Source organism: Bombyx mori, chromosome 25 (assembly GCF_030269925.1).
Source record: "Bombyx mori chromosome 25, ASM3026992v2".
NCBI lineage: Eukaryota > Metazoa > Arthropoda > Insecta > Lepidoptera > Bombycidae > Bombyx > Bombyx mori.
The window spans coordinates 3,517,698-3,539,606 of record NC_085131.1 but is presented as its reverse complement, the minus strand read 5'-3'; the positions used below and the strand labels follow the sequence as shown (position 1 = coordinate 3,539,606).

Genomic DNA, 21,909 nt, shown 5'->3' with positions numbered 1-21,909 from the left:
TATATTCAGTAAAGGTTTTCTCTTATTTCAGATTCCTTTTGCTTGTTTTAAGTTTATTTTATACAAAAGCTTAGGTCTTTTATTTATCGATTGAGGCACTACGAAGTCTGCCGGGTCAGCTAGTTAAAAATATAAATAGTATCTAGGAATTTGACTTCATACTAAATATTTTACAAGTAATATTATGTACATTAAAATGATTATTATTAAATCAGAATTTGGTCAACATTGTACATTAATATAAACAACAAGTTAGTAATATTACTTATTTATTTCTTATTGGTGCATAAAAACATCAGCTTTTTTACTTTTTCTACCGAAAGCCTGTTACGTCGGTCAGAAATGAGTTTACCAGATTTTGAAAAAATCCTCTCACATGGTACTGAGGTGGCTAGTGGGTACACAACAGTTATAATATTATAATCCACGAACCGTTAGAAAGTCATTTCGATTCAAAAATCAAACTTTTATTTAAATTTTGAAAAGTCCTTAGAAGATAAAAAAAAACACTTAATTTAATTGTGGCAGTATTACATTTTATGTAAAAAAAAATTAATTTATGAAATTGGTAAACAATGTCAATTGCCGTACCTACTTTCATTTTTCAAATCATCGTTTTAAAACCGACTAATTTAAAGGAAACAGAAAATAAAATAAAAATAATAAAAATAAAGCTCACCGATTTTATTCCAATAAATATAAAAATACACTATTTTGCCTTGAGTAGAATCTTTAGTTGAATCAAGAAATGAAGGTTCAAACATTAAAAAGTAATACATTTAAAATTCTGAAAAATTCCCACTAGCATCTTTGACATGTAAAAAGTTGAATTAAAAAATAGTCCTTAAACTCATAATGTTAAGTACTTATTTTCATTGCTCAATATGTAAACATGTAGTTTATCTCACTTACTCTTAGCGCATGCAGTATTGTTATGAATGTGATAGACAGATATCCGCGAGACACGTACGGCGTATGCCAGTATATTTTCGAGTGATAGATACAACCCGACCGATGTGAGTTGGCTAATATTATGAATAGAGTGAATACGGAATATTAGCATATCAGAATTCGACGGATTAGATACACGAATACAAGCTGTATTATGAATATCTTAATGAATACTAATATATCGGACTCACCCTTACGCATGCGCAATGTAGACGTGAGGTTTGCTTAAGCGTATCGCCAAGCGATTTTAAGCAACGACACCACAGTTATTTTACAGATTTTAAGTATGAACGCTTCGATCAATAATTGATCGAAGTATGAACGTCTCAAATATGACACTCAAAATTAGTGCAAAAAACAGTGTCTCGTAAAAACTAAGATTTTGCAAAATATATGTTTGCAAGTAGTATAATAATTAATTATTCAAGATTTACATGAAACCGGGCATTCATTCCAAGGAAAAAAGCCACATGTCTGGAAGAAAAAACAAATAAAAAATCTTAAAAATAGTGAAAAAATAACAAGTGCGCTCACGGGTGCTAATTAAGCATATATGTGTTTATTAAACATTATGATTTGTGTTCTTTTTTTCGAATTTATTGACTTATTCAAAATAAAAAGTAAACATTATGATTTGTTTTTTTTTCGAACCTTTTTGATTGATAGGTCAAATAAACTTTTTTTTTATGTTATCGTGATGAAAAAATAATAATAATAATAATTAATAACAACTAGGTAACTTGCAAATAATCGTACCTAGATACCACACAGTTAAAAGATCGCTTATAAATAAAATAACCATAAATAAACCAACACCCATAATAATCCAGTTGCGTACTTAATTTATGTGCCACCTCTAATGAACAATTGCGAATTGCATTGTTGACACGACGCTGGCCCTAACAATCCGTTCACACATAGTCTCCGTGTATACGGTACCCGTTTTAGCAGATACAACAAAAAATTGACAAAAAAACAGAATGTCATAATTTACCGGACCTTTTTTTTTTACTGCTTACCGAATACTGTCGCTGGCTTGCCCGAACGGGCTCTTGACGCTCACCCTAAGTGCCACGTCATTTTTTACAACTGCGCCGCGCGGCTCCGTTATCACAAAACCATTCATTGTACCTCAAGCAAGTGTTATGTTTTTAAGCTTAGTATGAATTATGCTTCACATTGAAGTATTTTGTTTCTTAGTATTCAACTACGATGCAGAATGATGATACGCTGAACACAGAGATAGCGCGTTTTCGAGCACGACTATTTTTAAGCGATAACATAGTTCTTTTTTAATAATTAATTTTAAATTAAAATAGATGGCGGGGGAACAGAAGGCCCATGTCAACTGGTAGTTGATATGAGCTCATATGAGCGGCTATGTAAAGTCGCTCATACAACTTCATGCTCCATCGATGAAAAAAAAAGTATACGACAAAACGGATCAGTAAAACGGAGACCATGTGTGAAAGGGCTGTCAGATAGCAAAAAAAAAGTGTACAACACATGCAGCTTTTTCTTTAGTACTGTGCAACAATATGGATGGTAACGATAACAAATTTTACGGTAACCACTTACCATCTAGTATGCCCAGCTTAACTTTTTACGGTAACCACTCACCATCAGGTATGCTCGTCTGGCTACAAGGGCAATAGAAATATCTTTAACACTACTGCCTATATACCCTGTATGTGTGCATGCGCGTGTGTGTATAAAAATAAGTGTCAATGACCGGTAAAGTGTCGATGTGTAGTGTGGTATGTCTCGTAGCAAGTGAAAATGCACATTGCCACGTTGCAGGCCTTGCAATATGTGTGAGTCCGCCTGGAGCAGACGGCACACTGGCGCCTAAGGCGGTCTGATTTACCGCTCTTGGTCAGGCCATACTGCGCCGGGCAATGTACATGTGTTGGGGTGAGTGTGCTAGGTGGTTGTGTACGGTGTGCACTCAATAGTTCAGTGATTAACACCGTCCGGAATTTCCGGTGTGAGAATGACTGATTTTGGTGTAGTATGTGCGAGTTCAAGACACTAGCGTTCAAGAGCCTTCTAAAGAATCTCTTGTACCAAACTTTTGTCCTTCTTCTTTCTATGGGATACACTGCAAGCTGCTGGTCCTTGCGGTCTACTCCGCCCATACAAATATTATAATCGTACGCGACAGTCGGCTTCAGTCTTTCCTCAAACGTAACAGATGCAAGACCATGGTATGTGGAAATAAATGCCACCCGGCCTTTATCTTTCCACACCAAAATATCCACATCTCCCGAGGTGCATCCCATCACTTGACCGACTGTCATATCCCTTTTTGTAAGGGACGTCACTTCGTACGGCACAAATTGTCGGTTAGTCCGCAGTGTGCCCACACAGTCAAAGCCGCGTGTCTTAAGTTCTCGGGCTAGCGCTGGAGAGTTATAAAAATTATCCATCCATATTGTGTGCCCTTTATGCTCAAGACCATTTAAAAGTCTGAGCACGAGAGCTGGTACTGTGCCAGAAATTGGATCGTCCTGTGAAGCCGAGATGTCATGGCCAGCGTGAACTTCAAACCGCCACAGGTAACCACTCTGCGATTCACAAACTTCATAAGTTTTGATCCCAACTGTCGCTGCCTTTTGTGGAATGAACTGGTTTATATCAAGCCAGCCTTTCCACATCGTCAAACTTTCATCCACTGCTAAATTTTGACCCAAATTGTAAAGTTCCGCAAATTTTTTATTTAAGTGGTCTATTAACGGTTGTATTTTGTACAGCATGACCTGGCGTCGTGTCAACATTGCAAGATCACAAGCAGTGTTATTAGAAAAGTGTAGGCACCTTGACAGCAGCCGGAAACGGTCATACGACATTTGGGCGGAGAAGCCTGGTGTATAAAATACGTCTTGTGCCGTGCACCAATACTCGGTCAGGCAGCTTTTGATGAACACCCCCATAGCCAGAATGATAGCAAAATACGTGTAAAGTTCGTTTACATCCGTATCTTGCCATCGAGTAATCCAGCTATGAGGGCGGATCGTCCCAGTCTCCAGCATGACCGTTGCCAGCTGCTGTGCGTAAATGTTGGTTTCCTCGACTATCGATTCCATTATTTCACGATCCCATATGGCAATGAATGCATCATACGGAGTCGCGAAAGAAACCTTTGGACCACTAATTTGGGAGAACGGTTCTCGCCTTAAATCAGGTTCGATTGCAGGCATTGGCGCCGTTCTCCATTCAAACATAAATTTATTAGTTGGCCCTAGCGCCACAGAGGGCGAAAGAGCCGTCGGTGAGGTGGATGTGGATAGACGAAGAGGTTGAGGAGGTTGCTCTATATTAATGTTATCTCTCGGGAGAGGAGGGATCCTCTCTTCACCTCTTTCAACTTCCTCATCCTCTTCGTCTAACCACATCCTGGTCGAGTGCGGCACCGTCAGCCGCTGCATAGTCTCTTCGTCCTCCTCTTCCTCCGACTCTTCTTCGCTGCCTGAAAGGAAAAAGTTTCGATTGTAATAGGTATTTTACTTTCGCGATTATTGATAAAAAGGTTACTGGTGGTAGGATCTCTTGCGAGTCTGCGCGAGTGGGTACCACCACGCCGACTATTTCTGCCGTGAAGCAGTAATGCGTTTCGGTTTGAAGGGTGGGGCAGCCGCTGTAACTATACTTGAGACCTTAGAACTTATATCTCAAGGTGAGTGGCGCATTTACGTTGTGGATGTCTATGGGTTCCAGTAACCACTTAATACCAGGTGGCCTGTGAGCTCGTCCACCTATAAAAATCCACCCATGCAATAAAAAAATAAAAAAAGGTTGATATCACTTACCGTAATTGAGCAATGTCAAAATCTCTTCGTCGCGAAGAGGTCGAGTGGACGAAGAGGACGAAGGGATTCTACAAAATAGAAAGAATATTTAAATCAATGGTAGTAATTATTTTTTATGGTTATTTTATATTCTATATTGGTAGTATACAGAGATGAACTTACAATTCACGCCGAGCTTCCTTTGAGACGTGACTCAGACTTCTGAAAAATAAAACAGATATTTAATAACATATATGAGTCGACTATTATCAAATCCGGCAATCTGACTTTTGGACAATGATTGGTAAATAAGAAAAACGAATTATTGACTTTGTATTCCATTGGTAGTCACAAAACTCTTCGGAACGACATCTTAGATAAATAACAGGTTAACTATTAACCTTTATTTAGTGCAGGTTTTGAACCGTATTCTTTGAAGGAGACGATTATATTCAAATCAATCTGTATTGACATATCAATAAATTTTTTTTGTCCAAATGCACAGATTGCCACCTATGGTAATAAAAGACTCATATATAACAAATATTAACGCATAAAAATATGTTTATGTGATGTGTAATAAATGTATAGGTACTTACGCAGGCCGCTCGGTGGTCGGCGTGCTTGCCCCGCTGCTAGGCCCACATTCTACGTATCTACAAAAATGATTTGATTTAAGAAATGAGTACAAAATAAAATAAAAAAATCAAGTAAGGCCACCTATCTCAAAATTCAAGTTTTTCTTTGATTTCGAACTAAGCAATAAATATTGAATAAAAATTTAATATAAATTTAATGGCTCAAAAATTTTGTTTCTCAAATATTTTTTTCTTTATTTGTTTATAAAATAGGTTACATTATTGAATAATATAGTTACAGGGCAGGTGATGGCACCGGAGGCGTCTCCTGGTCCCTCCTGGCTGGGGACGAAGCGTTGGATCCCCACATTTCTGATCTGAAAACAAAGCTAGGATACTGTTTTGCTGTTAAAAAACCTAAATATATTGAAAAGTACCAGAATACACACCTAGGGTTTTCCACTACGGGCTCGAGCACCCTTACCCTCTTCGGGTGCATCGGCGTCTCCATCGCTCGACCCGCCGGCAACGCCTCGATTGGCATAGTGACGAGTCTGAAATGCGTATTGGCATTAAAAAAAATAATCAAATGAGCTTGTGTAAAAAGTTGTAAATGTATCTGGGCTACAGTAACCACTTAACATCAGGTGGGCCGTGAGCTCGTTCACCCATCAATGCAATAAAACAAACAAACAAAAAAAGTTGTAAATGTATCTGGGCTCCAGTAACCACTTAACATCAGGTGGGCCGTGAGCTCGTTCACCCATCAATGCAATAAAACAAACAAACAAAAAAAGTTGTCAATGTATCTGGGCTCCAGTAACCACTGAACATCAGGTGGGCCGTGAGCTTGTTCACCCATCAATGCAATAAAACAAACAAAAAAAGTTGTCAATGTATCTGGGCTCCAGTAACCACTTAGCATCAGGTGGGCCGTGAGCTCGTTCACCCATCAATGCAATAAAACAAACAAACAAAAAGTTGTCAATGTATCTGGGCTCCAGTAACCACTTAACATCAGGTGGGCCGTGAGCTCGTTCACCCATCAATGCAATAAAACAAACAAAAAAGTTGTCAATGTATCTGGGCTCCAGTAACCACTTAGCATCAGGTGGGCCGTGAGCTCGTTCACCCATCAATGCAATAAAACAAACAAACAAAAAAAGTTGTCAATGTATCTGGGCTCCAGTAACCACTTCATATCAGGTGGGCCGTGAGCTTGTTCACCAATCAATGCAATAAAACAAACAAACAAAAAAAGTTGTAAATGTATCTGGGCTCCAGTAACCACTTAACATCAGGTGGGCCGTGAGCTTGTTTACCCATCAATGCAATAAAACAAACAAAACAAAGTAAATAAAAATATATCTTAATTTAGGTTTTAGTTATAAGAGGTAATTACGATTCAGAGGCCGAAGGTCGGGCTTGGTGATGACCACGAACACGTTGACCGCCAGCACGACCACTTCTGCCTCGACCTGCTGCAGCACGTTGACTGGAAATAAAAAAAGTATGAAAATGCAAAGAATCCAATCTGAACGGTCGAAGAGAACGGTCAATTCGTTCTTTTTCGTCTTTTTCGAAGTCAAAAAATGTACTGCCGTGCCGCTGGTCACGTACGCCCTCGTGCCATTTCTTTTCGAATTATTTTCAATTATCTGTCTTAGTCTGTCTATGTCGTCCTGTCAGAGGTTGCACGCCACGACACAATCACTAGTACAAAATGTAAGAAAATCAAATACTAAATAAAAAAAATGTGTGCGTGTACTAGTGTACACACGTAAGTGAAACTTGTTTATGGCCTTATTTTTCGAAAAATGATCTACATGCAACTTTCTAGAAATTGGTTAAATAAAGTTAAATTAGATAAAGTTTAAACAAAAGGATTTTATTATCATAGACATGAATACAAAAAAGTTAAATTAGATAAAGTTTAAACAAAAGGATTTTATTATCATAGACATGAATACAAAACAGATGGCGCGTAACGGAAAAAAGTGACGCGTAACCGAAAAATGTGACGGTAAATTTTTTTCCAACGCCGATAAGGAAGTTTCACTTCAAAAAATACAAAAAAATGATTAACTTTATTGCCGTATCTTTAATAATTGAGCTTCTGTTATTTTTTTACATAAAACCCGGCGTGTTATGAGTACGTAGTATGGACGCCTATGTGTGTTCACATCTTTGAAGTCGAAATTTTTACATTTGCGACTAAAATACACGTCCTTTGTAATACTTTTAATTAAGTTCATTATAATATTGATCTCATTACAAAAAATCGTTTGGATTTTATTAATTTTTCTATTAAAAACGACCAACTAAAGATGACCGTTAGGTTCAAAAAATGACGAGGCGTTACTTCAAAGATGTTTTTTTGTCATAAAATGCAAATAACATTCACTTCATGTTAGTAAAATATAATGAATAAATACTCACGATTCCATTATTAACAATTAAAAAAAATCACCACACTTTGATTTTCGTTACTGTTTAAATACGTGTACGTGCGTCCAAACTGAAATCGTATTTCACAATGATTCACAGTTCACAGTGTTCACACTAGGGATGTAAACCGGTTCGAAGAAAACCGGAGAAAAACCGGTTTTTATACATACCGATAAACACCGGTTTTTATTTAAGAATACCGGTTTTTAATTACGCGTTGCATTCTCAGTTCACACCAGTGCTACCAGGTCAAATATACAAGCTACCTAAAAAAAATCTGCACCCAACACTCAGAAATGGCTTTCGCCAACCAGAGCACATGTTGTCTGCAAAAGAGATGGTGCGTCGCGAACTGGGGAATCTTCTTAAAAAAATTTCAACTCTCGCTTTATTCCGCTGTTCCGATGTCAGCCAGAAGAAACCACAAACGATTTTAAAAAGGCTGGTATTCTGGATTTTTTGCTTTCGCGAAAACTGGATATTCCGAACACCACGGCGGCTGCAGTGAATATAGTGCGATTGTATATTGAGACTGAAGCCGCCACAGGAAATCATACCGAAATTGCTGGCACTTTTTGGATGAGCAATACTTATTTAAGGTCTTTAAACAAAATAGCATTTAAATACCTATCAGTCCCAGCAACTTCTGTGCCTTCCGAACGTATGTTTTCGACGTCAGGGTACGTGCTAACATCCAGAAGGAGCAGGCTTCTGGATGACGCAGTGGACCAAATATGCTTCTTGCCTCAAATTTCATTAAAAAGAATTAAAATGCTTTTTATTATTGGATAATATAAATATGATCATTAAAAGCCTATATAAAATATGCTCACCCAATTAATTTTATGAAGAAAACTCTTCGTTTGCACGTAAATTTGTTTTATTTAGTGATTATTCAGCCTTTATGGAAAAAACCTAAAAATACCAAAAAAAACCAGTTTTTTGAGAAAAAAACCGGTAATAAACCGGAGCCAGAAATTGTAATCGGTTCACATCGCTAGTTCACACAGCCCCCTTCCAGTGTTGCCACCTTAGATTTTGTTATGGCGCTAGGTCAAGAGAAAAATTTCGCCAGATTTCGGAAATGTTGTTAATAAAAAAAAACCAACTTCCGCTAAGTTTTTGAACTTGAATCAGACTAAAGAAATCCTAAGTCGATTATGTTTAGTGCCAGTTGCACTAGTTCCGTAATAAGGCATCTACGATTGGTTAAAAGACAGTTTTGAATGAATGATTCGTTAGCTTTATACTACGGAAGCTCATCTGGAAACTGTAAAACTGGCTCCTAATATTCTATTGGCAGTAAAATAAAACCAAATTAATATGTTTATTTTTTAATCAGAAGACTAAAATAAGAGAAGAATAAGAATTAGAAGAGTAATGTGTGTAAATTAAAATGTAGTCTAAAAAAATTCTAGTAAAAATCATCTACAACTTTATCATCATTCTTACTCGTAGATGCTACCGTCGACGCTAAAGGTGTTGATAGCTGTAGTCTTGTGGTTTTGTAAGAATATTTTGTGTTTAGACCGTTATTAGTGCTATGACATCGCATAAAAATAATAGTATTTAAAAGTGGACCAGCCATCCTGTTCCGCAGTTTACTTTTTACAATATTCATTACACTAAATACTCTTTCGATACCCGCATTAGAATGGGACAAAGTAAAAACAAAACATTCATTAACAAACGACCTCCCCTAGGAATTCCCCGGTTATAGAGTACCTAAGCTGAAAACATTATCATGAAATTTCGGGATATCAGGAGATTCCCTATCAAAAGTATCTTGCCAGATTCCTTATTGAAAAACCGCCAAAAACCACTAAAAATAATAAATGCGCTATAGAATGAAAAAATACCACTAAACGCCTCGAAAAATCACCAGTCCTGGTGGGAAAACCACCAAGGTGGCAACACTGCCCCCTTCAGCTATTTTGTCGTAAATATTGTGTGAAAGAGAAAGTAAATTCATTGGTTACAGTCATGGAGTATTAGAAAGAGTAAACTATAATTTTATAATTATCTGTTAAAAGTCTGAAATCCGGACGACGCGCCGTCCGTGGCATGGACGGTCAACACGCAGGCAAAAGTAAAATGTTTGACTATAATAGTTGATTATGTGACTTGGCTATTTTTATTTAAATTACTCAATCAAAACACGAATAGATATAAAAGATTATGACAAATGATATTAGTATGTAAATTCTCTTTAAATTTTTCTTTAATTATTCGGACCGGACCTTTTTTAGAAGTTGCATCAACTTCAAAAATGCTAAAAGCAAGAAGAAGTATGTTATGATACAGGCTAACAATCCTACGATTATTGTTCTATTTGTCTAAATCTACAATGTATTATAACTGTGTGACAACACTGGTTACAAGAAGACTATTTTTAACAAATTCTACCACAAAAAAGTGGTAATGACATAGGTCCTATAAATATTGTCAATCCGCGTTCGGTTGTAATGGAATCACCGATTTTTACTAAAAAGAAAAACTATTAAGCAGAGTTTTTCATTATCGAAATCAAAAAACCAAATATACCAGAAAAAATTTCCGTTTTAAGCAATGTATTCTCAACACAATTTAATCAAAATAGTGTGTTTAATTTGTGATCTTAATCCATAGACATATATCTTAATCCTTTACATTAGAATCAATTATATTATGTCAGTCTATGTTCGTTCTATTCTAACACCGGTCACTCACATGCGCACGAATACGCAAACCCACAAGTGTAGGACGACATTTGCGAATGATTATGCAAAGTTTTCGCTGCATTCGTGGTTTTCCAAGCTGTGTCGGTTTTTTAACATACATCAAAGCGCGCAAACCTCGAATCTTCGCGTAGTCTCCCACACATTCGCTTGCCCAGTTGCGCCGACGATTGCGAAGGTAACGGACGTATACTATACGCCATTTTCATAGTTCGTAACGACTACTGTGTAGCGTATCTTCATCAAAAGAAATCCCATAAAAACAGCATGGCTGTTAATGATGTCTGGGAAAGAATTAAAAACTCTTTTTCTCTTCAATGTTCTATTGACGAATTAAAAAAGGAGGAGAAATTCGTGAGACATTCGTAAACAAGTGTAGGAGGAAGCGCAAACGGGTTCGCAAATTGAGTATGCGAACCCATTTGCACAGCCGCTAGGTTTGCGAATGAATGTTTGACGGCCCTTCACATGCGCGCAAACATTCGTACAATGTACGAATATTTGCGCGCATGTCAGTGGCCGGCATAATATGTAATTTCCTAGCACCAGTGCTGCTAGATTCAAAAAATATTTACTCTTAAACATAACTTAAAAAGACATTAAATTCTAAAATTACTGAAAACTCCCCTAAAAATTTATGTTCATATTTTTTTTTTATAGATTGATATAGTTTAAAAACCCCTAAAAATTCCATCTAGCAAAAAGAAAAAACCTTTAAAAACAGGCTTAGTTTTAATGGAATTTACATCGTGGCGTATAAGCTATGAATTTTATATTTATATTTAAAGCCGAATCATTACGCTAAATAAATTATAACAACTGTCAAAAGAATCGTATGATAGTAGATTTGGTAGTTTTAAACCTGGTATGTATGATATAGCAGTATAAAGGAAAAATATAATTGGTAGCACCGTTAGTTGCAGATGGAAATCGATGGAAGACAGCTGAAAGTACGGGAAAAACTTGCGTGAGCCTCTAAACTTCCGGTTCTACTCTTAAATTATGGTTACAACAGTGAATTCGATTAATACAGAAATTAACGGTGAATTGTCGCGTTCGTGCCCATCAAAGAAAACCAAAATGGAAAACAAAGTAACTGTTGTTTTGGGTGCTCAGTGGGGCGATGAGGGCAAAGGAAAAGTTGTAGATTTACTTGCGGTGGATTCCGACATTGTTTGCCGTTGTCAGGTAATTTTATTTCAATTAATAACTGTGTGTTAACATAGTTTATGCATGTATAAATTGTTATATTTCATGTCGCTAAATCGGAAATCAAAATGCCAAAAGCACTAATTAGTAAAAAATTTGAGGTTATAATATCTTTGTGAATTTCGGAAGTTTTTTTCTATAATTATCTTTGTAATAAGAAACGTTTCATAAAGCGTCCTTAACAGTTTTAATCGTAACTATTTATATTTGGCAACGTGCCAGGGTTTGTTTGAAAACATGGATTGCGGAGACATTGTTTTTCTTCGCGCGAAAAACATTTGCCTGCCAACTCTTCGCGGGAAATGGGAAATGTTCTGATTGCGTTCAATGTTGTGTGAACTGGAATAGCCCCGGATTACCAGCTCGGAAAATTATGTAACTATTATTTTTGTAGTCAGTTTATCTAGTCATGTGACTTTAAAATGTTATAATTTCGAAGCGTAGAAATAACGTAGTTATTGAAGTAAGGCATCGTGGAATTTTGCCAAGGCTCTTGAATGATTTTTATTACTGAAAATAGTAGATAAAAACAAACATTGTTTTATTCCTAGGGTGTGGGCTCGGATTTTTTCCAAATATTTTTTTATTTCAAAGCTGTGTTATCTATTACTAAAACAAATTAATAAAAAAATAATTCCTAAAATTTACTCGATTAGTTTTAATTTCATTTGTTAAATAAATAAATAAATCTCGAAATACATCATCACCATTATAAACCAGGAATGTAATAGGGATAGAAAAACAATGAAGAGTCGTAGCATCAAACTTTTTGTTACTGTTCTGACAAAATGTTTTTATAATAATAATTGGTATGAGAAATTCTCAATATTTTTCCTATCTAGGTCTATAACAAACAAATGTGAACTACACTATTTGAAACATTGAGGAGAATATAATAATGATAAAAAAGGGGAATATTTCATAAAAAATGGTTCTAGAAAACATTTATATTGATTTATATTGAGAAAATTTGGAAAAAATATCATAGTAAAAAACTTCTTTAGCTATTTGAAAGGGGTAAACTTAATTAAAATTCAATATTGAATTGTTGATAATAATACCAAATAAAACGATCTTTAGTTACAAAGATAAATGTCACTTAAACCAAACAGCCTTTCACCCTTTGATATTTCAATATGTACATACAAAAATAGTTTACTTTATGAAAACATAAACACCACAGGTCAGAAATAATCGGCACTAATTTTTTTAGATTTTTAAAATTTGCTTTGACTATTCATTGAGCTCATGGCTTACCCGGTTAATGAAGCTCATAGACAACACCAATGTAAATAGTGCCACCCACCTTTGATACATAAGCTTTATAAGTCTTGGTTGTAAAGGGCAATGGCTACCCTGCCCTTCAGATCGGATTGCATTACTTCCGAAATGAGTTAGATGTGGGATATGACTGTTTGTATTGTATTGTATGTATTTGTTTTTTGGTTTTTTCATAATTGTAAATAAGTGGTTAAAAATTATAGTGGACTGGCACAAAGCTTGAATTAACTGAAACAGGTTGATGAACTCTGTTATCATAGGCTTACTAGTAACATGATAAATTCTTGTTATTATCAAGACAAAAGTTTTAGGATGCTCAAATCCTTACTTGATATTTGATTGTGGGCTGGTCTGTGTAGTTTGATGACTGTGCACCATTTCTGCTAAACTGCAGGGATTTTGCTCTTTCACCCTAGTTGCTCCAAGAAATCTATCAGTGCCTTAATGTCCTTGTGTGGAAACTACAATTTGCCAAAGTATTTTACTTGCTACTACTATAACTAACGAAATATAGTTCAAAACTGTTATCAGTAAACAACAAGGAAATAGGTAAATTGTAAAATTGTATGATAGATAAGACTGTTTTTAGTGTCTGAAATGATAATGTATGTGCACATACATTGAGATAAATCCACTGTTTTCAATTTTGTTTTCGGATTGTTATGCAAAAACTTTAACTTATATATTAACAAACCTTTTCGTGGTTATGGGTATATAAACACAGCCTTTTTACTTATAGTTAAACTTAAAATGCATAATTAGAGGCAACTAACACATGGTCATCAGGCCTCTAACTAGGTTTCCTATCTTCCGGAAATCTGAGGCTGATGATATATATTTAAAAATATATGTAGAATTAAGAACAGACAAAAAATGCATCTTAAACATCAAATGCACTTACTTGACTAGCAGAGTCAGTTAGTCCTCGAAATTGTCATGGTTCAGGGTACTGGGTTTCTTACATTCTGTCCTGGTTGATATTATCTACTATAGGGGGTACTGGTGAGGTGCTGTGAGCACAGAACTGTTTTAGTACCACTTCCTCTTTCTGCAATCACTCGTTTCAATCTGTGGAAAAGGTCAGGTTAGCAACAGCAGATTTTGGGGAGCATGGTGGTGGCAGTTGCTTCACATTAGATGGGTCCTGGACGCAGCTGTATGTGACTGTATGTGTGTAAATTTTCACACAATCTCAATTTCAATTAAAAATATTTAAAACACGTTCTTTTCTGAACCAGTGAAAATTGATACTGACATGGTTTCATTGTGTGAAATCAATATTTATGAGAATCTACATTGGACTCAAGGATTGTTACACTATAGTTATTGACTCAGATGTTTTTCACTATCTTTCACTATACTGTCTAGTTTATCTAAATGGTATGGAGAAATTATTTGAGAACATAATTACAGTCTCTTATATAATCAGAGTTCATACTCTGTTAATTTGGGAATAAGTTACAATTATTTCTAAATGCTTACTCAATCACAAAGAAAAAACAGTATTTTCGTGTTCTCTATTTTCCTATTAGAGAAATTGATGGTAGTTGGTCCATTACAGACGCTCACCGGCATGCCAATAACCGAGGCTATAAAGACAGGAAGACGTGGGGAAGTATGTATAGTGCATCGGGTGGTCAATATTTGAAACTTTTATTGCTTAGATGTCTGGACGAGCTCACAGCCCACCTGGTGTTAAGTGGTTACTGGAGCCCATAGACATCCACAACGTAAATGCGCCACCCACCTTGAGATACAAGTTCTAAGGTCTCAAGTATAGTTACAACGGCTGCCCCACCCTTCAAACCGAAACGCATTACTGCTTCACGGCAGAAATAGGCAGGGTAGTGGTACCCACCCGCGCGAACTCTCAAGAGGTCCTACCACCAGTAATAACTAGACTAGATAACTAAATAATAATAATAATAAAAAATAACTAGACACTAACTTCAACGATGAAGAGACCGATCAGAAAAAGAAGATTTTCCTCTTGATCGTATTCATATAAGATAATGAAGAAAAAAAAACCTGCAATTAGATTATGCATTAATTTGCATCTCCATTAATTGTGATAGACAAACTTTTTTATTTATTTATTTTTTATTGCCTTTGTACCTTTTGTTGTCAAGGCGATTTCTTTCGATCTTTTGCTTTATTTGTGCAACGAAACGTTTTCTATTTATTTCGTAATATTACAATTAAGGTTGCATGAATGTCTATCGACGTTGACTATTCGAATTAAACTCTGAATTGAAAATAATTGTCCGTTTTATTTTCTAATTTACCAAATATGACCTCAGTATACTCGTATATTATTATATGGTTACGTAAAAAGGTGGCGGAAATTTGGGACGGCAGCTCGACCTCGCGGTAGACCCAAGACAAGGTAGAAAGATGTAGCGCTAAAGGATAGGAGGGAATGGAATGTTATTGACGATGACATCGAAGACAGCGAAGTGGAGAAGAAAAATAAGGAAAACTGACCCACCATCATGTGGGATGAATAGCTAGGAAGAGAGAGGAGAGACCTTGGTCAATATTTCAATACGAGTACGTATTGGGATATTAATCATATTAATATGTTTGAAGTGAATGTGATGGTTTGTGGCTTAGAAGTGACGAAAAATGGTTCCTAATGGCTCTGAAGTACAAAGCCTTTGGTGCGAGCTAGTTCTAAATTTGCTGGAGCATAAACTTGACTATGGGGCTTTCGATTATCTACTTTTTGGTCAAATGATTGAACGATGGAATTCAAGTGAAGATTTGATGATCGCAGTCATGTCTCAAGGAGAGTGGCGGGACTTACGTTGGCGATATCTATAGGCTCCGGCAACCACTAAACAACAGCTGGGTCGTGAGCTCGTCCACCGATCCAAAATTTAAGTAATATTTATTTTTCTAAATGAACAGACTGTAATAAGGAAACATACGTCCGTTTTGTTTTTTTTCTACCTATTGTAGTAACCTCGAGGGGTTATCTAGATTCATCGAGTTAGTAGGTGAGCTCACGGAGCTCAAACCTGACGACGTTGCTAACACAAACCCTAGTAAGAGCAGTGCTTCGCAGAATCTAGCACCGGATCGGAAACGCGACCCGCTGAGAAGATCCGGCAAGAAACTCAGTGGGCTGTGTCTGTGGCTCACATGCCCGGAAGCAGGACTCGAATATAAGAATTTTAACCTTCGAGTATTCCGCTAGTAAGGAATATTGAAGTGTGCAAAAGAAAATAAAAGACTTTCATGAAACAAGAATATTATTATTATATAATATATAACAAGTATTGGGTTACAAAATCTCAACAAAAAAAGACTATCTGACACATCCGTCATTCTCAACGCTGGAATTTCCTGGTGCAATTGACATCGTATAAATATTTACATTCAATGAAGACATTCCAAACATCTAAAAGACTAATGCTTATCTTAAAGGGTAATGTAAATGAAAATGAAGTCTTCGTGGCCTAAAGGATAAGAAGTCCGGTCCATTCGTATCTAGAGATGCATCGGTGTTCGAATCCCGCAGGCGGGTACCAATTTTTCTAATGAAATACGTGCTTAAGAAATGTTCACATTGACTTCCACGGTGAAGGAATAACATTGTGTAATAAAAATGAAACCAGCAAAATTATAATTTGCGTAATTACTGGTGGTAGGACATCTTGTGAGTCGACACGGATAGGTACCACCACCCCGCCGTGAATTTCTGCCGTTAATCGAAATTTCGAGCTGTACAAGCCTTCTTTGAAAATGTCATTGGAACAGTTCAGGCTTTCGTCAGATATATTCTACTCCTAGCGTTACAAACTTATCACTAAAGTTCCAAATAAGTACTTAACATGTAAAGAAACTTAAAAAATGTGTGCGTGTACTAGTGTACACACGTAAGAAGTGAAACTTGTTTATGGCCTTATTTTTCGAAAAATGATCTACATGCAACTTTCTAGAAATTGGTTAAATAAAGTTAAATTAGATAAAGTTTAAACAAAAGGATTTTATTATCATAGACATGAATACAAATAATACAATTATTTCACTTTACCTTTTTGCTACTAAGATTATTACAGCATTTTAATAATACATCTCTTTGATATCATAATACCCTGGTACTTTTCTTCCTATAAATTAATAATAATAGCACGGTCCACGTGGTGTTAAATGGGGTTCCTGAGGTTCGTGAAGTTTGACCCACCTTGAGACATGAGGTCGATTTCTCAAATCCGAAACCATGCTTCAGAACATACCGCCGTTAATTATTAATAAATCTCTTTGCTATCATAATACCCTGGTACTTTTCTTCCTATTATTTTACGTAATAACAGTAATAAATAGCACGGTCCACGTGATATTATTAAGTGGGCTCCCTGAGATTATTGGAATTACAAAATGATTTCCGTAATCCACCTGGAGACATGAGGTCAATTTCTCAAATCGGAATCCATACTTCAGAACATACAGCCGTTAATTAATAAAGAAGGCTGTACGTCAGAGTAAAGTTATAATAATACATCTCTTTGATATCATAATACCCTGGTACTTTTCTTCCTATTATTTTACGTAATAACAATAATAGCACGGTCCACGTGATATTAAGTGGGTTACCTGGGATTATTGCAATTACAAAATGTATTCCGTGACCCACCTTGAGACATGAGGTCGGTTTCTCAAATGCGCATCCATACTTCAGAACATACAGCCGTTAATTAAAAGATGGCGCGTAACGGAAAAATGTGACGCGTAACCGAAAAATGTGACGGTAAATTTTTTTCCAACGCCGATAAGGAAGTTTCACTTCAAAAAAAAGTTTCAATATTTTTTTTTTTTTTTAGTCCAATTTTATATGTTTTTTTTATTATTAAAAAAAAGTCAAATCAAAATAATTTAACATAACTTAACCCACACAGTAGAACAGATCTTCCAATGCGCTTGAAGGAGGCACAGTTCCCAAGATACTGGCTACGTTGCCTCGTTGGACAGCCAGACTCACTCTCTGTGCAAAATACCAGCCAGCCTTAGCATCATGTGTACCAGCCAGCTTTAGCATCATGTGTAGCCTCCTTCAAGCGTTTGGAGATTTCTGTTAAAAATTTCAACAAATTATTAATTTTAGTAGTTATTGTGAAACTGGTGACAGAAGATGATGACAAATGCGATTATTAATTTTGAATCGTGGATGTTGATAGTGAATTGTCATTTTACACACCAGTGACCTGTTTGTTAGTCAACTTAACTCAATTGCGAAACATTATGGAGATTAATGCGTCTTAACAAAAAGAACGAAAGACAAAAGCTAATTTAAAAATTAATTATAAATATAAAAACCTACCTTTTTTATGCTGTTGATACGGGTTAGGATAGTTGAACAAATTGAATTTTGATCTTTCCTTGATGCGTCTGCAAATTTTCAGGTCGATCGGACGATTTGAAGTAGGTAAAAATTATGTTCAAAGATTCCATTAGATAAAAAACAAACATTACGTACCAAGCTAATAAAAGCATGTTTAAAATCCCAGTATAATTATACATCTATTCTCTTATACTTTGATTCTTATAGTTAACTAGCGACCCGCCCTCCCTTCGCTTCGGAAACTGTATTTTATTATTGATTTCTCCACTATTTAATGGATGTTATTATACATATAAACCTTCCTCTTCAATCACTCTATCTATTAAAAAAAACCGCATCAAAATCTGTTACGTAGTTTTAAAGATTTAAGCATACATAGGGATATAGGGACAGAGAAAGGGACTTTGTTTTATACTATGTAGTGATTTTTACTTCTTATCTACAGGGCGGGAACAACGCTGGACACACAGTGGTAGTTGACGGCAAAGAATTTGACTTCCATCTGTTGCCAAGTGGCATCATCAACCAGAAGTGCACGTCTGTCATAGGTAAGATTTAATGTTGTTTAAACTGTTTTTTTTTTATAATTCCGCTCAGTTTCCGTCTGAATAAGTGATTACTTTATTTTGTTTGTAGTATAACCAAGTAACCAGATAGAGAAGCTAATCTCTATATATATATTAAAATGAATTGCTGTTCGTTAGTCTCGCTAAAACTCGAGAACGGCTGAACGGATTTGGCAAATTTTGGTCTTGAATTATTTGTGGAAGTCCAGCTTCGATCAACAATAGTAACTAGATAAAGGGACACGTACAAAATCGAAGCAAAAACTGTCCGCGTGAATACACACATATATAGCTACGTTGGTTTAGAACAAACGGAGAAAAAAGTTTTGAAACAGTTTTAAGTTCAAACTAATTACAACTATGCCACCTAGTAATAAAGTTCTAAATCTCCAAAACATTATCTAATACTTACGATCATTCGTCACAAAGCAATAAATTACTCCTGTCACTTACAAACGAAAAGGCACATGTTCAACAACCTTTAATGTTAAATGAACCTTATGTGCCAACAAATAAAGTAATTTTTCCCGTTATAGCTTTGAGAACTAACATCGTTTTGTTTTATTTATTTTTGCTTCTTGAAATTTCAATTTCTATTTACTACAGGAGGTAACGGAGTCGCGTTGAACACTAAAATAATTTATTATATGAATAAAAGTAAGTTTTTTTTTTTATTGCTTATATGAATGGACGAGCTCACAGCCCACCTGGTGTTAAGTGGTTACTGGAGCCCATAGACATCTACAACGTAAATGCGCCACTCACCTCGAGATATAAGTTCTAAAATCTCAGTATAGTTACAACGGCTACCCCACCCTTCGAACCGAAACGCATTACTGCTTCACGGCGGAAATAGGCGGGGTGGTGGTACCTACCCGTGCGGACTCCCAAGAGGTCCTACCACCAGTGAAAAAGTTGTTTAGTTGTTTACTTTTTATGTTTTGAGGATTTATGTTTGTTGGTATCTATACATTACTTATTATTTTATTAGCGTTACGTTTTGTGTAATAGATATTTTTATAGTATATTTTTATGTTTTCGCGACTAGTACATATGATAAAACAACGTTTAAACGGTTTTAAGCGCGATATTTTTATTACAATGCTTCGGCCACGTTTCAGTAGCCATGAACACGGAAGGCAAAGATGCCCAGTGTCAATGAGTGGAGTTCTTAGCTGGCTTATAAAAGTAATCTCTTCTTTCTCTGGCGACAATCGAGATCCATTCTGCACACGTGATTGTTAGGAAAGCTAAAATAAAAAAGGAAAGCTAAGTATCCAATGAGAATCCAACAAACAGACACAAAAGCAGAATTAACCAATTTTAACTAACCAATTTTGAAGTACTGCTAACAAATTTATAAAAATTATTACAACACAAATCTACTCCATGCATTTACTTTTCTGTTAAACAAAAAAATTGTCCAAGTGTTGGCGAGCCTTGGCCAACATTTGTAGCGGTGGTTAAAAATCGGTAATTTTGTTTAAAATTTAATATTATTTATTAGTATAAAGCTTAAAATATAACGTATATTTCATGTACTTACCGAAAGTAAGATACTCCGACCGTTAAATTGCTTTTTCGGGCATTTTTTGCAATTTTTGAATACACACTGCGGCATTGTGAGACGGGTTGACATTGGCTGTGTCTGGAGTGAACTAAACAAAATAAGAGCTCACATTTCAAGTGCGCTGTTATTTAACGAGACGGATTTTTGCGCCGACCCGAAATCTAGTTACTATTGTTGATCGAAGAAGTCCAGAGAAGGTTTAAAAGGTAGATAAATATGAAAATGCTCGGAATTAAATAAAAATACCCCGGCGTCGGACGAATTCCTTTTGTTTGTTTTAAGTTTATTTTATACAAAAGTTTAGGTCTTTTAGTTATCGATTGAGGCACTACTCTGTCTGTCTGCCGGGTCAGCTAGTAATTAAATAAAAAAAAATGTTCTATTGCTATTTACATGAAAAATATTTAACGCTTTGTATTCGGCGTCTCTAAATGAAATCTATTCATTAACCAATATACCATTCACAATGCATGATGTCATCTGTGGCGATTAGTTAATAAATGTATACCATTGTTTAGTTTAAGTCGTTGTTAATTTTGGCCCCAAATGACGTCACGCGCAGCAACAGCGTTGTGTAGTTTCCGGAACAGGTTTGTTTCTTTGACTTCATGTTGGTTTTAATTTCTTTTTTTTTTTCAAGATAATCTAACAATGCGCTAACATTCAACACAATCAGTCACCTACCACCTATGTTATGAAATAAACTATCGATCATAATAATAGACTTACAAGACAATTTTAAACGCCCTTTTCTACGTAATTGATTAAAAACACTTTCACAGTTTAACATGACCTCTAATAAACCGTGAAAATGTTATAATAATGTGTACCATTGCGAAAAATGAAGAAAAAAAATTAATACTGGAACCCGTTTTGCTTATTGTCTTTGTAGGCAGGCGAGCATACGGTCCATTTGATGGTAAGTGGTTACCGACGCTCATGAACGTCAACAATGCCAGGGGCACAGCCAAGTCGCTGTCTACAATTTATATACTTCCAACAATTCTGGTAGGGTTAGGTAATATTTTGGGCCCGCGCCGATAGTTCTATTAAAAGCGGTCCGGCGTTTGGAAAATGGGACCACCTCTATTTAATACAATTGATAAAGAAATCAAGTAACTTACTAAAACAGATTATTAAATGAGTAATTATGTTTAAAATCAGATGAATGTTTTTGAAAAAAAAAATGTTTGCTCCAAATTTTTTTTATTGATGTAGAAGAGTTAACGAGCTCACAGCTCAGCTGGTTTAAGTGGTTACTTACGTGATTCTTCTGATTTTTTATAATTTACCTAATTTATCTAACATTAAATGTCCTTGTTCTGCTGATTATTTCAAAGATAAATTACGTAAATCTTAATTACTGCGTTGTTAAAATTATATTTTTAATTAATTATTATACTATGCGATTATCAATAAAATACTCATTTTTAAAATAATGATACGGAATTATCTCA

General features: G+C 35.7%; 2 protein-coding genes, 1 long non-coding RNA gene and 1 other non-coding gene across 5 annotated transcripts in view; 2 read left to right on the top strand and 2 right to left on the bottom strand.

The window, feature by feature from the left end:
• Positions 1–669: 669 nt before the first annotated feature.
• On the bottom strand, positions 670–14,596 carry LOC101739439 (piggyBac transposable element-derived protein 4). Of its 2 annotated transcripts, XM_062676052.1 has the most exons (9): positions 13,874–14,596; positions 13,301–13,433; positions 6,720–6,812; positions 5,767–5,871; positions 5,617–5,694; positions 5,339–5,395; positions 4,923–4,961; positions 4,761–4,828; positions 670–4,420 (listed from the first exon to the last, which is right to left on the bottom strand). In XM_062676052.1, exons 2-9 carry the CDS (start codon positions 13,348–13,350, stop codon positions 2,676–2,678), a joined length of 2,235 nt encoding a protein of 744 aa, XP_062532036.1. In that variant the 5' UTR covers positions 13,351–13,433; positions 13,874–14,596; the 3' UTR covers positions 670–2,675. The 2 variants fall into 2 exon arrangements, with proteins under 2 accessions (XP_062532036.1, XP_004923418.1); XM_004923361.5 differs by lacking the exons at positions 13,301–13,433; positions 13,874–14,596 and adding an exon at positions 7,757–7,934.
• Mir2824 (microRNA mir-2824) lies at positions 3,426–3,525 on the top strand. The gene has a single exon (NR_107418.1). It is a non-coding gene; the product is annotated as a microRNA mir-2824 (primary transcript).
• The window catches only part of LOC101740215 (adenylosuccinate synthetase), a 32,962-nt gene continuing 22,421 nt past the window's right edge, over positions 11,369–21,909 (top strand). The window contains exons 1-2 of the mRNA XM_038020418.2: positions 11,369–11,670; positions 18,762–18,864. Coding sequence (XP_037876346.1) covers positions 11,485–11,670; positions 18,762–18,864 — 289 coding nt within the window. The 5' untranslated portion in view covers positions 11,369–11,484. The remainder of the gene's footprint in view (positions 11,671–18,761; positions 18,865–21,909) is intronic.
• LOC134201386 (uncharacterized) lies at positions 19,897–20,968 on the bottom strand. Its single transcript, XR_009976653.1, has 2 exons — positions 20,429–20,968; positions 19,897–20,132 (listed from the first exon to the last, which is right to left on the bottom strand). It is a non-coding gene; the product is annotated as an uncharacterized LOC134201386 (long non-coding RNA).